The 17,543-nt window shown below is 40.4% G+C and overlaps 2 protein-coding genes across 9 annotated transcripts in view; one reads left to right on the top strand and one right to left on the bottom strand.

Annotated features, from left to right (window-relative positions):
• Nucleotides 1-6,768, top strand: part of Psi (P-element somatic inhibitor) — a 21,057-nt gene extending 14,289 nt beyond the window's left edge. For 5 of the 8 annotated variants that reach the window (XM_028306658.1, XM_028306653.1, XM_028306652.1 and 2 more), the window contains exons 15-17: nt 923-997; nt 1,458-1,547; nt 1,969-2,094. In XM_028306658.1, coding sequence (XP_028162459.1) covers nt 923-997; nt 1,458-1,547; nt 1,969-2,079 — 276 coding nt within the window. In that variant the 3' untranslated portion in view covers nt 2,080-2,094. Of the gene's footprint in view, nt 1-922; nt 998-1,457; nt 1,548-1,968; nt 2,095-3,517; nt 3,694-5,668 lie in introns of those variants that run through there. The other 3 variants (XM_028306655.1, XM_028306657.1, XM_028306656.1) reach the window with 3 other exon arrangements.
• Nucleotides 6,610-17,543, bottom strand: part of iav (transient receptor potential cation channel subfamily V iav) — a 24,509-nt gene continuing 13,575 nt past the window's right edge. The window contains exons 18-26 of the mRNA XM_028306649.1: nt 17,342-17,493; nt 16,781-17,275; nt 16,039-16,184; nt 15,017-15,152; nt 11,044-11,140; nt 10,804-10,887; nt 10,436-10,545; nt 10,168-10,267; nt 6,610-9,810 (exon numbers count right to left, since the gene is read on the bottom strand). Coding sequence (XP_028162450.1) covers nt 9,663-9,810; nt 10,168-10,267; nt 10,436-10,545; nt 10,804-10,887; nt 11,044-11,140; nt 15,017-15,152; nt 16,039-16,184; nt 16,781-17,275; nt 17,342-17,493 — 1,468 coding nt within the window. The 3' untranslated portion in view covers nt 6,610-9,662. The remainder of the gene's footprint in view (nt 9,811-10,167; nt 10,268-10,435; nt 10,546-10,803; nt 10,888-11,043; nt 11,141-15,016; nt 15,153-16,038; nt 16,185-16,780; nt 17,276-17,341; nt 17,494-17,543) is intronic.

Below are 17,543 nucleotides of genomic sequence, written 5' to 3'. Positions count from 1 at the left end.
AGACAGACAGACAGACAGACAGACAGAGTTACTTTCGCATTTATAATATTAGTTGGGATGTGTCGTCTACTGCTGTTAGGGTGTAATCTGTTGATAAGTCATATGATTATTATAATTGAATAGATAGGGGTAAGATAAAGGACAGATACCGCTGCTTTAGGAGCTCAATGCTCCACAGGGCTTCAACTTGTGCCGCCTTTTGTTCATATGCCGTCTACCGCTGTTAATATTATAATCAGTATCCCTGTAAATTCCATAAGGGTGTAAAATTGAAGGTCAGATACCGCTGCTTTAGGAGATAAATGCTCTACAGGGCTTCACCTTGTGCCGCCTTTTGTTCATATGCCGTCTACCGCTGTTAATATAATCAATATCCCTGATAGGCCATAAGGGTGTAAGATTGAAGGTCAGATACCGCTGTTTTAGGAGCTAAATTGCTCATAGCGTTACATTGTGCCGTCTACTGCTATTAGAGTGTAATCAGTATCCCTGATAAGCCATAAGGGTGTAAGATTGAAGGTCAGATACGGTGATACCGCTGATTAGGAGCTAAATGCTCCCCATAGCGTTACATTGTGCCGTCTACCGCTGTTAATATAATCAGTATCCCTGATAGGCCATAAGGGTGTAAGATGAAGGTCAGATACCGCTGCTTTAGGAGATAAATGCTCCACAGGGCTTCACCTTGTGCCGCCTTTTGTTCATATGCCGTCTACCGCTGTTAATATAATCAATATCCCTGATAGGCCATAAGGGTGTAAGATTGAAGGTCAGATACCGCTGGTTTAGGAGCCAAATGCTGCCTATACCGTTACATTGTGCCGTCTACTGCTATTAGAGTGTAATCAGTATCCCTGATAGGCCATAAGGGTGTAAGATTGAAGGTCAGATACCGCTGCTTTAGGAGCTAAATGCTCCACAGGGCTTGGTGGACTACGCGTGGGACGACGACGGCGCCGGCGGCGGCGAGGCCGGCGACGAGCAGATGAAGACGAAGGTCAGTCTTAGGACCAGGGTTCTGTATTAGGGCACCCCTAAGAGGGTCAATAGCGATTGTACAAAGCGTTTCTTACCCGTTTGCTCATTCGCGTTCCATTTACGTTTCACACATGTATCCATAGCTATTGCACGAAGCTGATAGATATGAAATAGATCGAATTTAACTCGCTTGTTCTTTCGCGTTTCGTTTATACTTCGAATAAAAAAATACGAGAATTTTAGTGCGAGTGAGAGAAATTGCAGTTGAACTCATCATGGCTGCGCGCTTCAATTTGTTAATCGAATGACAAAAGTTACGAAAATAAAACGAGATTTTATGAGTGTTTAGACAAACGAAATCGCAAGAGAAGTTACAATGAAAATTGATGGGTGGGTCAAGGTCAAGGGCAAAAGTTTCCCTGATTGTTCATACAAGATTGAGAAGGTTAGAAAGCTGCTTTAGAAGCTATAACACACAGGGCACCGACTACACGCAGTGGGCGCAGCTGTTCCGAACCCTCGGCATGTTCAGTGAGGCTGACGCCATAGAGCAGAAGATGAAGACGAAGGTCAGTCATTGAGACTTCTTCGTGATAAGCTATTTTCGTGGGTAATATCAGACCAATAAGGTCGAAATTGGCTCGCGTTTTTAATGAAATAAAGTCAGAGTTGCATTTAAATGAGAGTCGCGGCATCCAAATTTTTTTCCACCGCGGTGAGTCGAGCTCAAGCTATTTTATAATTACATCCAATGACAAGAAGGTTGAATGTGACTCGTTTTTTTCACGTCTATGTTGAATAAAATCCAATCGAAATCGAGTTGCATTTGAATAAAAAAAGAGGCGCGGTATCTAAATTTTGCTTCACCGCGGTGAGTCAGAGATCAATTTACATTGGCCAATTCATACGGGGGGAGAGAAATCAGCTTAGGTCGTAGGTACACTTGGAATTGGTTAGAATACCGCTGCTTTAGGAGGTCATGATACACAGGACGCAGACTACAGCGCGCAGTGGGTCGACTACTACCGCACCATCGGCAAGTTCAAGGAGGCCGAGGCGGTTGAGGCGCAAATGAGGATGAAGGTCAGTCGAAGGGCATAGACGATGTGCAAATTGAACGAAAACACTTTATGTTGAGGGTAGAAAAGTCCTTTTTTCAATGTCCGTATGTAGGCTTTCAAAATAGAGTACGATTCTGTTAGATAATGCCGTTATGTGCATCCGAATTGGCGATCCTGGGTTCAAAATTGTTTATCTGTTAAAATGTAAAATTCAGGTATGGGTATCGAAATTATTCATCATTTTACAACGTCATCATTAATTCCATCTCCTTTAAAGATAATGTATGGTATGCATAAATTCCCAAAAAGTAAGTGATTTAGACCTTCCACCGTTCACGGCTGTAGAGCCAAACAAAATTAAAGGTCCCCACAGGTGGGAAGTTTAGTGTTAAACTATGTAACTGGCTAACACGTCTTTAAAGTGCTCTGTTGATTGTTTAAATGTTTTTTCTTTTTTTTTTCAGAAAGAAAAGATTACTATTATTTTGCTGAACACTGTTTTTGGTTATTTAATTTTTTTTACTGTGCTGCGCGAATTTTGTGTTCGCTTATTACCTTATTGTTTTTAGTTTGATTTTAAAATGGCCGTATCTTTTGATTGCATTGATGTGATGTTACACGAATATGTCTACTAGATACCTTAACCTGTGCTCGGGATTAAGGGTCTAGTCTGATCTGACAACCAACCCTACAAGGATTAAGGGCTGGTTCAGATAGTGATAATCACGCGGTTGCTGGACTTTCTCGTACATTTGAATCACATCGTAAGAACTTGTCTGGATCACGGTTTTTTACTCGCGCGATCGTGGGGTAACTAGAGATTCAATGGCAAACGTGCGACTGCATATAGACAGAGTGTATGAATGAACCTATAGTTTCTCAGGATCGCGTGTATCAAATCGCGCGGTATTGAGATACTAGCGGTTCATACATTCTGTCCAAATTGCAGTAGTAGTATTATTATTAAATTGCGTTTTACCAATGATTTTCCAATGAAAGCTTTTTCATAGGCAAAACGCGCGACTGCACGTGGACAGAATATATGAACCTCTAGTTTCTCAAGATCGCGCGATTAGAAACGCGTCATCTGGGCAAGCTCTAACCGCCAGATTAGCGATTCTTCTCAGCACTTGCCAAATGTTGGTCTCGAAGCGCTGGTAGGGTAAAAAGATTAAGACATGTAGAGGCTCCTTAAGAGCAAAATATTTGACGATTTGTAAGTACTGTATTAGTCTATACAAATAAACTTTGTGCGCTCGCACACTCACTGCGGGCGCCCGTCGCACAGTCGCGACAGCAACATAATTACGCGCGAGCGATAGGGATGGGTAGCTTGGGGTCACTGGACGGGATTCTACGTGCTCATGGACTAGGCTTTACCTCAATAGCTCGCCAACAATCCGCAGTTATCACTTCTGAACCAGGCCTAAACAAACCACCTTAATCCCCAATATTCACATATACACCTGCTCCTCTAGCAAAGTCAGCAAGCGAGTCCAGCGCCGCCCGCGCCGCCTGCGACGGCGTCAACCAGCGCGGCGGCCATGATGTCGGGACAGTACCAGCAGTACCCGATGTATGCGGGCGGCGTGTACCCGGGGTACAACTATCCATATGCAGGCGGAGTCGCCCAAGGCCAGGACCACCAGCAATGGTGAGTGGCGTGTTTGATAAGGTGGAAGCTGAACTTTGGCTCAAATCTTTGACTGCTGAGACACAATAGATACAATAGAAGTTTTCTTTGAGGCCCATAGCGTCCAATGTGTAGCCTAAGGCTGCGTTTACTTTTCTTGCGATTCTATTGGTTCTTTATAACACATCCCTCGCTACGCATCCTCGCACGTCTCTGGTGGAAACGCAGCCTAAAGCTGTGTTGTACCATCTTACTTTGACAAACGTCAAAAATCTGTCAAACCATAATACTACCGTTAAATTACCGTTAAAGTTAGGTGCTGCAACTCAGCCTAAGAATCAATTTGTGTATATTTCTTGAAAGGAATATAATTATTCCGTAACCGAAAATTACAAAAAGTACTCAAAAATCATACATAACATTACTTAAATCTTTAAATTCTGTAATCCAAAGTTCAGCTTCCACGAAACTAGTTATGGGATGAGTTAGGTTCTTAGAACGGATGAAGTAGGCAACTAAAGCCAGTTTACATGCAATACTACATTAAATACTATCATTTTAGCCACTGCAAGTATTTATTATTCAGCTATTTATGCCGACCTGAAGCATTTGACGTCATTTAATTTTATATCCTTCCATTTAAACTGGTACTTTTTTATAAAAATGCTTATAATATTAAACAGTTCCGTTGTATAACATTACTTTTGTATTAAATAAGCGGCTATAAAATGCTACCCAGACAAACGTTACTTCGACATTACGTGACTCCGACACTACTGAATATCGACATGACTTCGACACTACACTACTCAGACAAACAACATTTGCCTTTGTCTAAGTCATTGGTTCCCAAACTTATTTGAGACGCGCCCCCTTTCGACCATACAAAAAATTCCGCTGCACCCCTCCTCCAGTCAAGATTATTTATTGGTTGTATCGAGCAGTCTAGAATGCATTCTCAGCGGTCGCAGGTTTCTTATAGATGGCCCGCGCTCCCCTTGAAAGGTCTTTGCGCCCCCACTTCGGGAAACAATGGTCTAAGTAGTGTAGTGTCGAAGTATATTCATTTCGATATTCATTAGTGTCGGTGTAACGTAATGTCGAAGTAACATTTGTCGGAGTAGCATTTTATAGCCAATCTGTGTCAATGTGGTGTATTTGTTTACTCCAATTTTGATTAAACTAACCATAGACTAACCATTAATATTATGTATGCTGAATCCGTTTAGAGTGATTCGACCTAAAATTAAAACAAAAGAAAATAACAATAACATTTTCAGTGACGTTAAATATTTCTTGGTCTCCAATTGTTACAAAATGAAATCTATGGCTTGATTCTATGTTTAGTAAAATATGCATGTGTGCTTCCAACCCTTATTATTATATCTTGGGAATACGGTGTAATACATTGTCATAACATTGTATTTAGATCCTGTGTTTTTATTTCAGGCGCTTATAATGTATTTAATGTCTATTTTGGTGCATGTGTTAATACGGAGTTCTCTTTCAGTTTGCATGTTCGAATATTATTTGAACATATAAATATGCCCAACTGTAGTAATAATCTATGCTGTAGTTTTGTAATATGTGTAGTAGATATTCTTTGATTGACTTTTACATGTGTAGATTGTGACTCGATATTATTTTAAGGTATCAGAGTTAACATATCCCTTTGTGGATAATTATTAACTTTGTATCACGATTATTTATAAGCTGCTCTTTATTTCTTGCTCTTGGTTACTTATTTCGTTATACTTACAAAATGCATTCATGATTACCTTTTATTTTTGGTTATACATTAGTACGTCACATCTACAGCGTGTAATTATATGTTTTATTATGTATAATATTGACACTGCTATGTCACACATGTTTTACCATTGTTTAGTGTGTGTAGTGTTGCAGATGTAGGCCGTGCCGGGGTTGCCTGCTATCGACACATACAATACCACGTATATATTCGCAATGTTGCCATGTCCGTTTGTTCTGATTGCAGAAACCCGGAGGACGAGCCCCCAGCGAGGCCCGAGGACGATTGTAGCGTCGCATAACAACATGGCGGCCCTTTCACACACCCACAATAAATAACCTAAAAAGTTGCACTAGTTAGCGTGTTTTCACTGACGATTGGTGACGTATAGACCTACATTATGGTATCACAATTTTATAGGTGCAACTCTAGGTTGAACTTCTAAGAAAGTGAGATCCACATGTGGCTATATACGTCGCCAGTCACCAGTTTTAAACGCGAGTAATCTGCTGTTAATGAATTTTAATCATGGCACCAGTTACTTTTTTAGCAATTAATATAATTAACCTTAATGTACAGATACACATAGAAGCTTATTTCTTGTGGGTCGCTGACACTAGTTATTTATATATGAGATTATATCTCGAACGGACATTACGCAAAATTTCACGGCTCTGTGGTGTATTTTAGATTATAATTGCCTTTATATTTTATGTGATTCGTGCGAGTAATTTGACTTTATTATTATGCTATTTGATTGTGCCAATACTGATGTTGAAATGCCAGTCTGTCCAGGTGTAAAGTAAAAGCCACACTGCCTTTAAAGATGTAACGAATTCGGCGTACCACGGAGCTGTAGACAATGAAAGCATTGTGAACCACTGACAACCTTCGCCCCGAGGAGCCGAGGTAACGAGTGACACTCACACTTCACATAATATGTAATCTCCTAAACACATAGGAATATCTGGTTTTTACTTTTACTCTTTCGATACATCTTGATAAGTATTAGTGTAGTAGTAATTTGGCTTAAGATTAAAAACGATATATTCCAATTTGGATTTTCTTAATATTAATAACGCGTAGGATACTAAGGTAGGGTGTAAATCGATGAAACTTTCGCCGCTGGGGTCAGCTCACTAGGTAGTAAGCGTCAGTTTACATAGTATATGTATTTTTCATTCAGACTAGAATTCATAATTGATATTAAATGTAAAATAATCGCTAAACCAAGGTAATGTAAGTGGATCTTCATTCCTAGAGCATTGTCTGCTGTCGCCCGACAGCGCCGCGGTGTGCGCTGGTCTTGTACTAATTTTTAAGATATAAAGTGTATGTTAATTGACTGTGTTCATTTTATTTATAATAATGCTTTCTCTCCACAGTCCCCGAAGGTGAGTAATCCTATGATAACTGTCGTATACACTCTCCTGTGCTGTCATGTTGATTTATTTAGTGTTGAACCACTACACATCATACTTTGTGTACACACAACCGTGTTGTGTATACTGTTTTTACATTTGAACGAATGTTCCGATTCATACTTGACTTTTTTATGATCTGAATTTGGGTAGAGATTTCAATCGTGAACTGAATTTATGTGGCTTTGTGTGATATTTGCATTTTTATCATGTGCCTTTCACAGCTACTAGTTAGCGGGCAAGAGCGCTCGGTCTGAATCCCACAGCCCGAGCGGACACCGCCACTGCAATGCCCTCGCCCGGACCGTTACTGTATGACCAATTTTCTACCACATTCTTGTCTCTATGGCTATGTATTTCTGTTTTGATTTTGATATGAACTGTATTGCATTGCAATGTCTTCGTATATCATGTTGTGATTCATCTCTGCCCTGTTTGTTGTCGGTCTGTTAAAGGTGGGAGACCAAAATACGTAATAGTAATCGAAAAGTAAGAGAGTTAACGCTTGGAATGCCTTTGGAGGAGAACGGGACCCTCTGTGGCGAATGGTAAACGTATAACGACTGCATTTGGGTAAGTTCTGAAAGAATATAGTAGAATTTTCAATGGTTAATAAAATGAAATGTTTTTTTTTTACACAAATCTGCTAACAAGAGATCATAAAATGGGGAAATTTGAGGTCTATGCTGTTTTATCAGGGTGAATACGAATAACTAACACACTTTTATATCAGTGATCTAACAAAACACAATAAAAATAAGTTACTTGTGAACACTTTTTCATATTTTTATGTTAGGATCATTGCAGTATACTTCACTAACATTATTTATCAAAATCGAGTTTGATGCTAGTTTATACTGATGGTTTTTGAGGTCATCATTGATCATGGAAATTATTAAAAAAAAAAACAAAATATTATGTAATAAAACTTTCATTCGTAGGGTAACACTAAAACTCGTCTATCATAAAAAATATTTATTCCCAAATTTCGTACAACAAACTCTCAAAACACATGAATACATCAAATAAATAATTATGTTACATAGACGTGCTAGTGAAACTTTAAATAAATTAATTAGTAATATCATTATCTACGTCGCTTAGTCATTTAGATAATTTGGTACTTGACACCGTCCACAAATACCATAATTTTATTATACTTGAAAAGATATCATCAAAAGGAAACTAATTATTTACATAAATGGCAACACTTACCTTGACTTCGAGAACCTATTGCATTTAAATTTAAAGTCTGCAAATAAAATATGATAAAAAAAATATAATATCGGTTTTTGGTGGTGTCAAATACCCGTCGTCATAGAATGAATCTATAGAGGCAAATATATTTATTTAAAATAATCTAGCAATTTGATTACATTTTACGTGTTTCGTAGTCCGATTTTTACTATTTTTCTGTTTTATTTTTGTTTTTTATTGATTTGATGCACCGTATGACTATTTTAAGATTTCGCCCAATTCTGATTCGAGATTTTCAAGAGCAAACGCTGGATTTATTTAAATTTTTCGTCTTAGAAAGTCCACATTGGCATTTGAAAAACTTGAATTGAAATCGAAAATTGAAAAGTTATTCGGCGCATCACTGTTTTATTTTTTACAATGTGTGTGTTACCATTTACTTGCATAACTTTTTAATAGTTTTCAATATTAATTTTTTATGTTTTTTTTATTATTATTTACTGATATATTTGCCCAAATTGATAAATTACTTATTTATTACTTACTGTGTGATGTTGATGATGTAATAATTGTCTATGATATTTATTTCTTGCACTATTACCGTCACTTCATTTTCACAGTTGGACGTATCGCCGGACGAAATAAACTATTTGCATGTAATGGGCTTGTTTTATTTCATTGTAGATCCTACTTTTTAATATAACTTACATTTTACTTGTAACTCAATACTTACGACTAGACCTCAAATGCACGGATACAAAAATTGTTAAACGTACAACTTACACTTAATTACATATACGCTTATTTTAATGCTAAATAAATATTTAAATTAAAACAATCGCAAAATTTTAATTGTAATCAACGTCTTTCATAAACTCGTAAATTAAACCTACATAAGAGGACGTAGGTAGATAAGTTACGTAATTTATTTCTAAAAAGATTAAACAGTTTAATAAACAAAGTTAGAAAACAAATCATTAGCTAAAACGAAGACAGTTTATTTTATATTTTACTTGATGCTGTGGCAGGAATAACTTTAGATTTTGGTACTTAGCATGTTGATAGAATTTAATATTTTGATATTTTATACTTTCCGTCCTTACTTACTTCTAGAAATTGTAAGAAAAACACGAAACAGCTCAATTTTAATAGGTACAGTTCACATTCACAGTTGGTAGAAGACACACATCAGAATATCGTTATTACAGCCAAGAGTTTAGAATGTTTGTAGGTAAATAGGGTCCCAATTTAATTTATTTACTTAGATTACAAAACTTTCTTATCCTAATGATGATTTATCATCCATAACTTATTTACTCTTCTCGATTACCTACAACATTTACAACTTCTTTGAATGGTTAACAATTCGCGCTCATTTTACATCAATCAAGTCAATTTGAAATTCTGTCCTAACCTAACCGCCTTTGATCCCAATAAGTTTAATTGAACAGCAAGACAGAATAAGTACTAATTCAATGTAGATTTAAATGATTGGTTAATTGCCCTTCATTTACGTAGCTTTGTCTAACTCGAAGTTAGAACTTTATTTTGGAGTTTCGAATCTAGACTTTATGCTCATTGAAGTCTTCATCATTGGGTGCTTAGTATAAAATCCTGGTTACCTAATACCTCTGTGGAGACTCATTGGAGGAGCGGGAGGCGAGGGACGCAGTGGAGGCGCTCGAAGACCGTATTAGCCTAGAGAGCCTGGACAACGGCGCGGTCGCCCAGGGCTCCAAAGGACTCGTGGCTTCAGGAACTGGAGACACTCTGTTGGCAGTTGGTTTGTATTGAAGTAAGTATACACAATAGACCATCTGGTCAGAAGGAGCGGGGAGATTTGCAACTATGCTAAAGGTTCCAGTGCAGCAGTGTGCATACAGATATTTTAAATCCGCAGCAACCATAGACACCGCCATAGAGTATGATCGTAGTTCATTTGTTTTACCGAAGTTCATAACTATTTGGTTTTTATTTTTTGGCCAAATTCAAGAAATGTCAGTCCTCTTGGTCACGCGTACCTATAATTTAATTTGGTTAGGGTTTTACGGCCAAGGGAAGCTGTAGGTACCCTTAAAATTTATTTTCCACTGTACCATCAAGGGAACGGTGAGGATAGCTACATACCGGTTTCGTCTCGTTCTTGCAGTCTTCGGTCGCGTCTTCCTCGAATGCTTCGGCGGAGGCGCAGGGGCTCCGCTTTCTGCTTCAGCTCCATTCCCAGGGCCTAGAATTCAAAATGTTAGTTCTGCTACCTAACATAGATCATAAGTTAGACGAGTAGTAGTACCTATGCGTTACCGCAGCGGCATGGTGACATTCTTCATTTACCTTACTATTTATCCATTGGGATAAAAACTAGTTTTATTTTGGAAAAATCTTAGGGGAAATTAACCTGCTATAAACATTGAGTGCTCCACTTGGGGTCCGCCTGTGGCGTGCTGGATGCAGAGTGGCCGCGCTGCCCTGATCCTCGCTGCATCGTCTCGCCGACCACCTATCGCTCTGTACAGAAAAATATGGGTTATTTATGTTGAGTAGCTAGATGATATTAATTAGAAACGTCCTTTAAAAGTCTGCTAACTCCAGAAAATTAAAAAAATACTTCTAAGAAGGCATTGTCCAGCAGGTCGATAAAAAAATTATTCTGAGAATTGAACCCTAATTCTATTTCAAAGTCTGCATGCTACTATGTGCTCTCGACTCGAGTCATCATGAGTAATGGTAGGTTACGTATTAGGTAGAGTAGGTAGGTACACTTACGAGCTATTTCCCGAACTTGGCTGATCCTCAATAGGGGCGTCGCTTTCCATCGCGCTGCTTTCTGATGCCACCAAATACATGGACCTGCACAACATAGTGTCAAACATTTAATGAAACCTACTGAATTATGTTTCTATTGTGTAAGTAATCAATGGATTACACAACACATGGTAAACGGTAGCAACTTATTACGTTGTAACAGGTGCTATTTTCCAACAATACTGTGTAGTCAGTCTTTACCTTGCTGGCACGTAGAGGTGAGGCGGAGGGGGCGGGGCGCGACGAGACGCGGACCGAGCGCGGCGGGCGCGGGACGCGCGCCCCAGGAGCACTGATTCTGAATCGAAAAAAAAATCTTTAAGAAACGTCATTCAGGTACGTAAAGGGTTTTGAAGGGATCTTCTTGCCGCCAGACGAGCGGCCTACTAACTAAAACCTGATGACGGTGTCCTTCAAGTCTATTGAGATGGAACACTTACGAGTTTTTGACCGGGCTAGAGGGCCTTGACATTCTTTCGCCAACCAAGGCGCCCAGCCCAGCTACAGTTTGAGCTTAACCTAGAGCTAATCTGTCTTTAAGTCTAACTACTATTGTTTGCAAATACATAATACAGGTGTACTTTTGAACAGCTAACCATAAGTAGGTAGGAAATTACAAGAAAAATTAAAATAATTATTTAACTACATTTTGATCTTAGCCAAAAGGCCGGGAAGCTTACATAATGAGGATCATTTCGATTTTTAGCTGTGAATGCAGATTTATAGGGCTAAGAAATCCTTAATATACAGTGCAAAAATTTTTGTTCTACGACAAAAATTGACGAAGTTATGGCCAAATTACTAAAAAAGTTCACTGACCGCCCGGCGCGGGGACGATGACGTCATTATATCCGATCCGAACGCTGCCGGCGTACTGCGTGGATAGAAAATATTTTTTTCTAGCCAAATTATCAGTTTTAGAGAAAAACTTGTAATGACATTTATTCATCAGAATAAAGTAAGCTATCGATAGGTAATTTTTATGAGCCAAATTTGAAGTGTTAATGCACAGTAGTTTTTGAATGATGAGGAGTCAAAAGTGGCTCTAATTGGTTCGTCTAAATATACGCACGGTGCAGTCCCCTCCCTGGAACTAGGCTTAACATGCTCCAGCATATCTATAGTGTTTGCTCAATGTTGATATAGTCGATTTTCTCCTGAAAAGAACATGTAAGACAAAAATAAAATTTCCAATTTTACAGACCTTCTAGAGCAGATGCCTCAAAAACTATACAAGATATAGAAAAACTTGACGGTCTCACCTGTAGCAAATTGAATAAGCTTTTTTTGGTTCATAGTAGTCATGTCACTAGGACGAATAGTTTCAGAGGAAGCGAAAAACCGAAAAGTGGTACCTTTAAACCCCCCTCTCTCCGCCGACTCAAGGGCTAAGGGCGGGGACTTTTGCTATGTTCACCACCTAACTAGGCTAAATAAAGTCCCGAGGTCAGAAATTGTGTTCCACGGATTTCTCTCTACACCGTCGTTAAGGCATTCATTGACTGGACTAAAGGTATAACTTCTAACAATATGACATTGCTATGAAAATCATTTCGATGTACACTTAATAATACCTACCTGTTATTTAGTTTTTCTGAGTTAAACCTACGCACCTACCTATCTATTCGCCGTTCGCATGGGCGGGCCAGCTGCTGCAGGAAGGACAGCCGCTCCGTGCTGGAAATCTATTTAATCTTAGCCTAGAAGCTGGGTATGACTTGACCCCCCCCCTCTCCCCAAGCCAGAAGCTGGGTAAGGCTAGCCCCTTCCCCCAGTCCATAAGCATAAGCTAGGTATGACTCCCCCTCGGCCGGAAGCTGGGTAAGGCTTGCCCCTCCCACCAGGCTATAAGCTGGGTATGACTTATCCCCCCCCCCAGGCCAGAAACTGGGTATTAGCATCATATTAAGTATTATTATGTTCAATACAAACAATCATTAATTACACTCACCCCAACCGCGTCTCCGCATTGCATCGAATCCTATGAAAATGTGGTTTTTGGACATAGCAATACTTATTTTTCACAATTTTTATTTTTAAAAATTACTGGTCGATAGGTTACTTTATTTTGAAGAATAAATGTTATTAAAAGTTTTTTTCTTAAACTGATAGTTTAGCCGGAAAAAAAAAAATTCCATCCCATTAGTACGCCGGCTGCGCTCGATTCGGATATAATGACGTCACGCGGCCTTGCGTACGTTGACTTTTAGCGGCAAAAACGGCCTATGTTTATTACTTAATATCTTCGTAAGTAATGGTCCGATTTGGATAATTCAAAAAGATATATCTTTCTTATGTCTTAAAGATTAACGTAGATACTAGTTTTATTGAATTTTCTACAACAGTACTGATCCTCATTAGTACCTATAAAGCCTTGTTCAAACATATCCTAAAACTTTCGAGACGCGGCGCGCCTGTTAGCGCCCCCCCCACCCCCGCATACCCCGCTACACTACTAAGGTCACAATGTGACTGAGTACATGCAGCCGCCGCCGCGCCGGCCGCCCCGCCCGGGCGCCCGAGAGAGCGGGGGGAATGACCGATAGCTCGCCCGCGTATAATACCATTTTCAACCGACTTCAAAAAAGGAGGAGGTTCTCAATTCGACCCGTATGTTTTTTTTTTTTTTCTTTGTTTGTTACGCGATAACTCCGCCAATTATGAACCGATTTGAACAAATCTTTTTTCGGCGTATAGGTAATACCTCAAGGGTGGTCCCATTTAAATTTAATAATAAAAAAAACAACCCCCAAGGGTGGAAAATTGGGGATGAACTTTTTTATACGCAATATCTCCGCCGATTATAAACCAATTTGAACGATTATTTTTTTGTTGAATAGGTATTATCAAAAGGGTGGTTTCATGCGAATTTGAAGAAAATATTTCACCCCCAAGGGTGGAAAATTGGGGATGAACTTTTTTATACGCAATATCTCCGCCGATTATGAACCAATTTTTTTTGGTCTCAGTGTACTGCCTACCTTCAGTGGTAACATCAAGGTAATAATTAGTTATAATTAGTTAACTAAAAAGCAAGAAATAAGTAAAATTTTATAAAAAAAAATAAAACCGACAGTGCAGGCAAACTTTACATGTTTCATAATCTTGGCATCGACTCCAGAAGTATCAATCATGGTATACCTACATAAATATTAATAATTCGTCCTAATAAATAAGTAGGTAATTAGTAATTATTTTTCTACGTTTTAGTGTAGGTTTTTTGGAGTCGGTTTTATTTTTTTTTATAAAATTTTATTCCATGAAAATTTAAGGCTTTTTTGGCATCATCAGTGACGTAGGTACACAACTGAGATGAGTGTTGTTTTACAAAACCACAACCTGTATAATTTTATCTAACTGGATCAGTTGGGCAATTTTTCGAACGACCTTAATACCTAACCTGATATTATTAGGTTCATTGATACTTGATAGATAAAATACCACCACAATAACTACTAAGTAAGTATTAAGGCAAGGGAACAGTATAGTCGTCAAAGGTCGTTAACAGAAAGGGCCTACTTAAGTATTCTTCGGCAGTTTACACGTCCGGTCCCAGCGAATGAATGAGGTCTGAGGTCCTGTCGCTTCAGGTTCCGTGCCAGTAGGTATACTTGTACCTAGGGTTAACTACTAATAACTATGTAGGTAGGTACAGAAAAGCCTTTTATAGGATCGCTTATTTACCCACAGGCCCACAGTTTACAAGTCCTAGCGGATGAACGACCTTTCTACCTGATATGGGGTCGCTGTCGCCAGCAGCCGCTGTCGCCAGCAGCCGCTCCCGGTGCCAGTAGGTATTGTATCTATTTAACTACTAAGTAAGTAGAGAACAGCCAGCAAGGATCTATTTTTTTTACTCCCTCCCGTTAGGCCTTCGTAATAAGCTACTTAAATATGCTTGTGTCACGACGCACGAGTAACCTCACTCACCACAATAGTCAGCGGCGGCGGCGGCGAACCCACGAGTCGGCCAGAGCCCTGATTACGCTAATTTTTAACGTCTCCAATACAGACGCGCTTCTTTTTTCGATTCTGCGATACGGATTGGTCAAAACAGCGTCAGCATTAGCGTAATCGGGGCACTGTTCGACCCCTTCACCGTTCGGCTATCGTAGCTTCATATTGAAGTATTCTTTGGTAGTCCACTTATTTTTGGGCGAAAGACTTTTTCTACCTGATATGGGGTCGCTGTCGCTGAGGTCTTGCCGCTCCCGGCGCCAGCCCGAGTCGGCGGTGGGCGCGTCGGCGGCCACTCCGAAGAGACCCGACACTGCGCCCGCCACCATTTTGCGGGCTGACTTCGCTGCGGTCTGGGAAAACAAAAGAACGTCTTAGGTAGCTACTAGGACTAACGCTCGTATTCACAAACGATGCTTGCAAATTGAACGCACAGCGTTGAATAGAGCTCTGTGATTGGTTCGTGTATCACCCTGTATTTCCACGCGCGCGCACCGTGAGACCTCATAGTAATGTTTGTCAATACGGGCGTAGGTAAGTTATTTTATTTCAAAATACTTAACTGGTCTTCCCCGCCCGACTCGACTTGTCCGCAATTTCATTGAAATCCCTGATGCTGGGGTTTACTTATGAGTATTTATCTTATTTTAGTCATCGAACAGGTTAACTGGGTACCTACTTGCAGTTAGGGTCTACACTACAAGAAACACTATTGATATTGAGGAACTTGAAAAAGATGATAAAATAAAAGACCATCTACAGACTATAGCACATCACACTTATACTCGTACCTTTTTTTTTGTAGTAAATTCACCCGTGAAAAACTACATTACGGTGTTTACCTTGCCTGGATGCGAGCGGCGCGGCAAGACCGGTCTTTGTGGAAATCCTTGGGGGAGGCATTTGTCCAGCAGTGGACGTCTTTCGGTTGAAACGAACGAACGTTTACCTTGACCGTGACCGTGCGTGATGTCGTCGCGTCTGTACATTTCAGAGGGCTTAGTGTGAGTTTACATCAAACGTCGTCACTAGCGAGCGCGTTAAAAATATAATATGAAGATTTTAGTTCTTGAAAGTTTCCGCTAGTGGCGCTGTATAATCCGTCATACATTTAATGTGACTTTTTTACGCAGTCGACATCGAATGCACTTGACGTAAACTCACACTACACCCCCTGGTGACATACCGTTAGAAATCAACTTTCTAACAGTAGGTTGCTAACTCGCTACTGCTACTTACAGTGATGCTGATGTCAATCTCAGGCACATGCCCAAGGTCCGCAGCCTTCTCGGCGAGGCTCCTCAACGCTGGATCAGTCGGCTCTGTGATAGCGGCCATCGTGACCAGCTCGAACAGGTAGTCCCTGAACACTTCCACTGGCGGCGCTACAAAGGTAAGTAAAACTAATGTAAAATAGGAATGGTCTTAGCTTTGTCACTTTGGTCTCTACTTAAAAATACTTATGTAGCTCAATAACGAATTAAGATTCTAAGAAACAAAAAGACCGGGGAATGTAGGGAAGAACAACACAAAACATGATGAAAGGCAAAACAAGATGCAGCTAAGGGTTACCAAACACTTCTAGATCAAAACGACCAAACATTTCACACACACAAAACGTTTTGTGAGTGTGTGAAGTGTTTGGTAACCCTAACCGTACAAGTACTACATACTTAACTAGCAGGCATAGCAAGCGCAATTAGTGCATAAATGAACAGGTTTCTGCGGCAGTAGGAGCTGCTCGAGAGATGTGACATAACGTAACAAAAACACACCGCTTCACCACCTCAGGGGGGCTACTCCGAAAAAAGTGATCCGAAGTTTCGAATGCTGCCACCCCTCTCACGCATAGCGAGATGCCAGCATGAGCGACGGTAACAGATAGACCCGAAACTACGGAAACAGTGTTTCGGAGTAGCCCCTCTGGAACCTATCTACACAGTTGTGCAAAAACAACCGTGAAACCATTCGTGAAACTCACGTGGGGGCTGCACTATAGGAATCGGTTGCACGTTCTGAGCCAATCCTTGGTTGATCCCTTGCATTTGGGCAGCTGGTGTCGATGGAGTCTTGTGCATAGTCAATCCTGACACGCCCAACATTTCACCGGGCGCTCCAGGAGTTTTGGCTGGCACAAAACCAGTTTGACCAGGTTGAGGTATCGCTACGCCTGGTGCTACAGGAGTTTTGACTGGCACGAAACCAGTTTGACCAGGTTGAGGTGTCGCTAAGCCTGGTGCTCCTGGAGTTTTGGCTGGCACGAACCCAGGAGTTTGACCAGGTTGGGGACTTGTTACTATTGGAGTCTTAGGAGCAGTAGGTGTTGAAATTCCTGACGTCTTCACTGTGGGTGTGTGAACGCCGAGTAGATTGGACGATGACGTCACTTGTGGCTGACCAGGAACGGTTAAAGGCTTGGAACCTTTGCCGTTGACGAGAAGATCTGGCGTTGGCTGCTTCTGATTTGGGTCTGAAACTGAAATTGTTGGTTATCTGTGAGTTCCAAGCGATTTCTGACTTCTTTTTGTTGTTGGAATCATACCTATTGTTCCAGTAGTGCTAAGTTCCAGCTCCGTAAAGGCCATGACGTTCAGGGCCGATGACAAGGCGGGTGCGACTCCCGTACCGACCTCAGTGGCCAGGCCTACGTCTCCCGACACCACACAGTCAGGCGGCGGCGCGGCACCGCGACGACTAGGTGGAAAAGAATGATGAAACAGTATTATAAGTTAATCCTACCTAGA

This window comes from Ostrinia furnacalis, unplaced genomic scaffold, assembly GCF_004193835.3.
Source record: "Ostrinia furnacalis isolate ACB-3 unplaced genomic scaffold, ASM419383v2 OfSCF2039, whole genome shotgun sequence".
NCBI classification, from domain to species: domain Eukaryota; kingdom Metazoa; phylum Arthropoda; class Insecta; order Lepidoptera; family Crambidae; genus Ostrinia; species Ostrinia furnacalis.
This window is presented reverse-complemented; position numbering and strand designations above follow the sequence as displayed.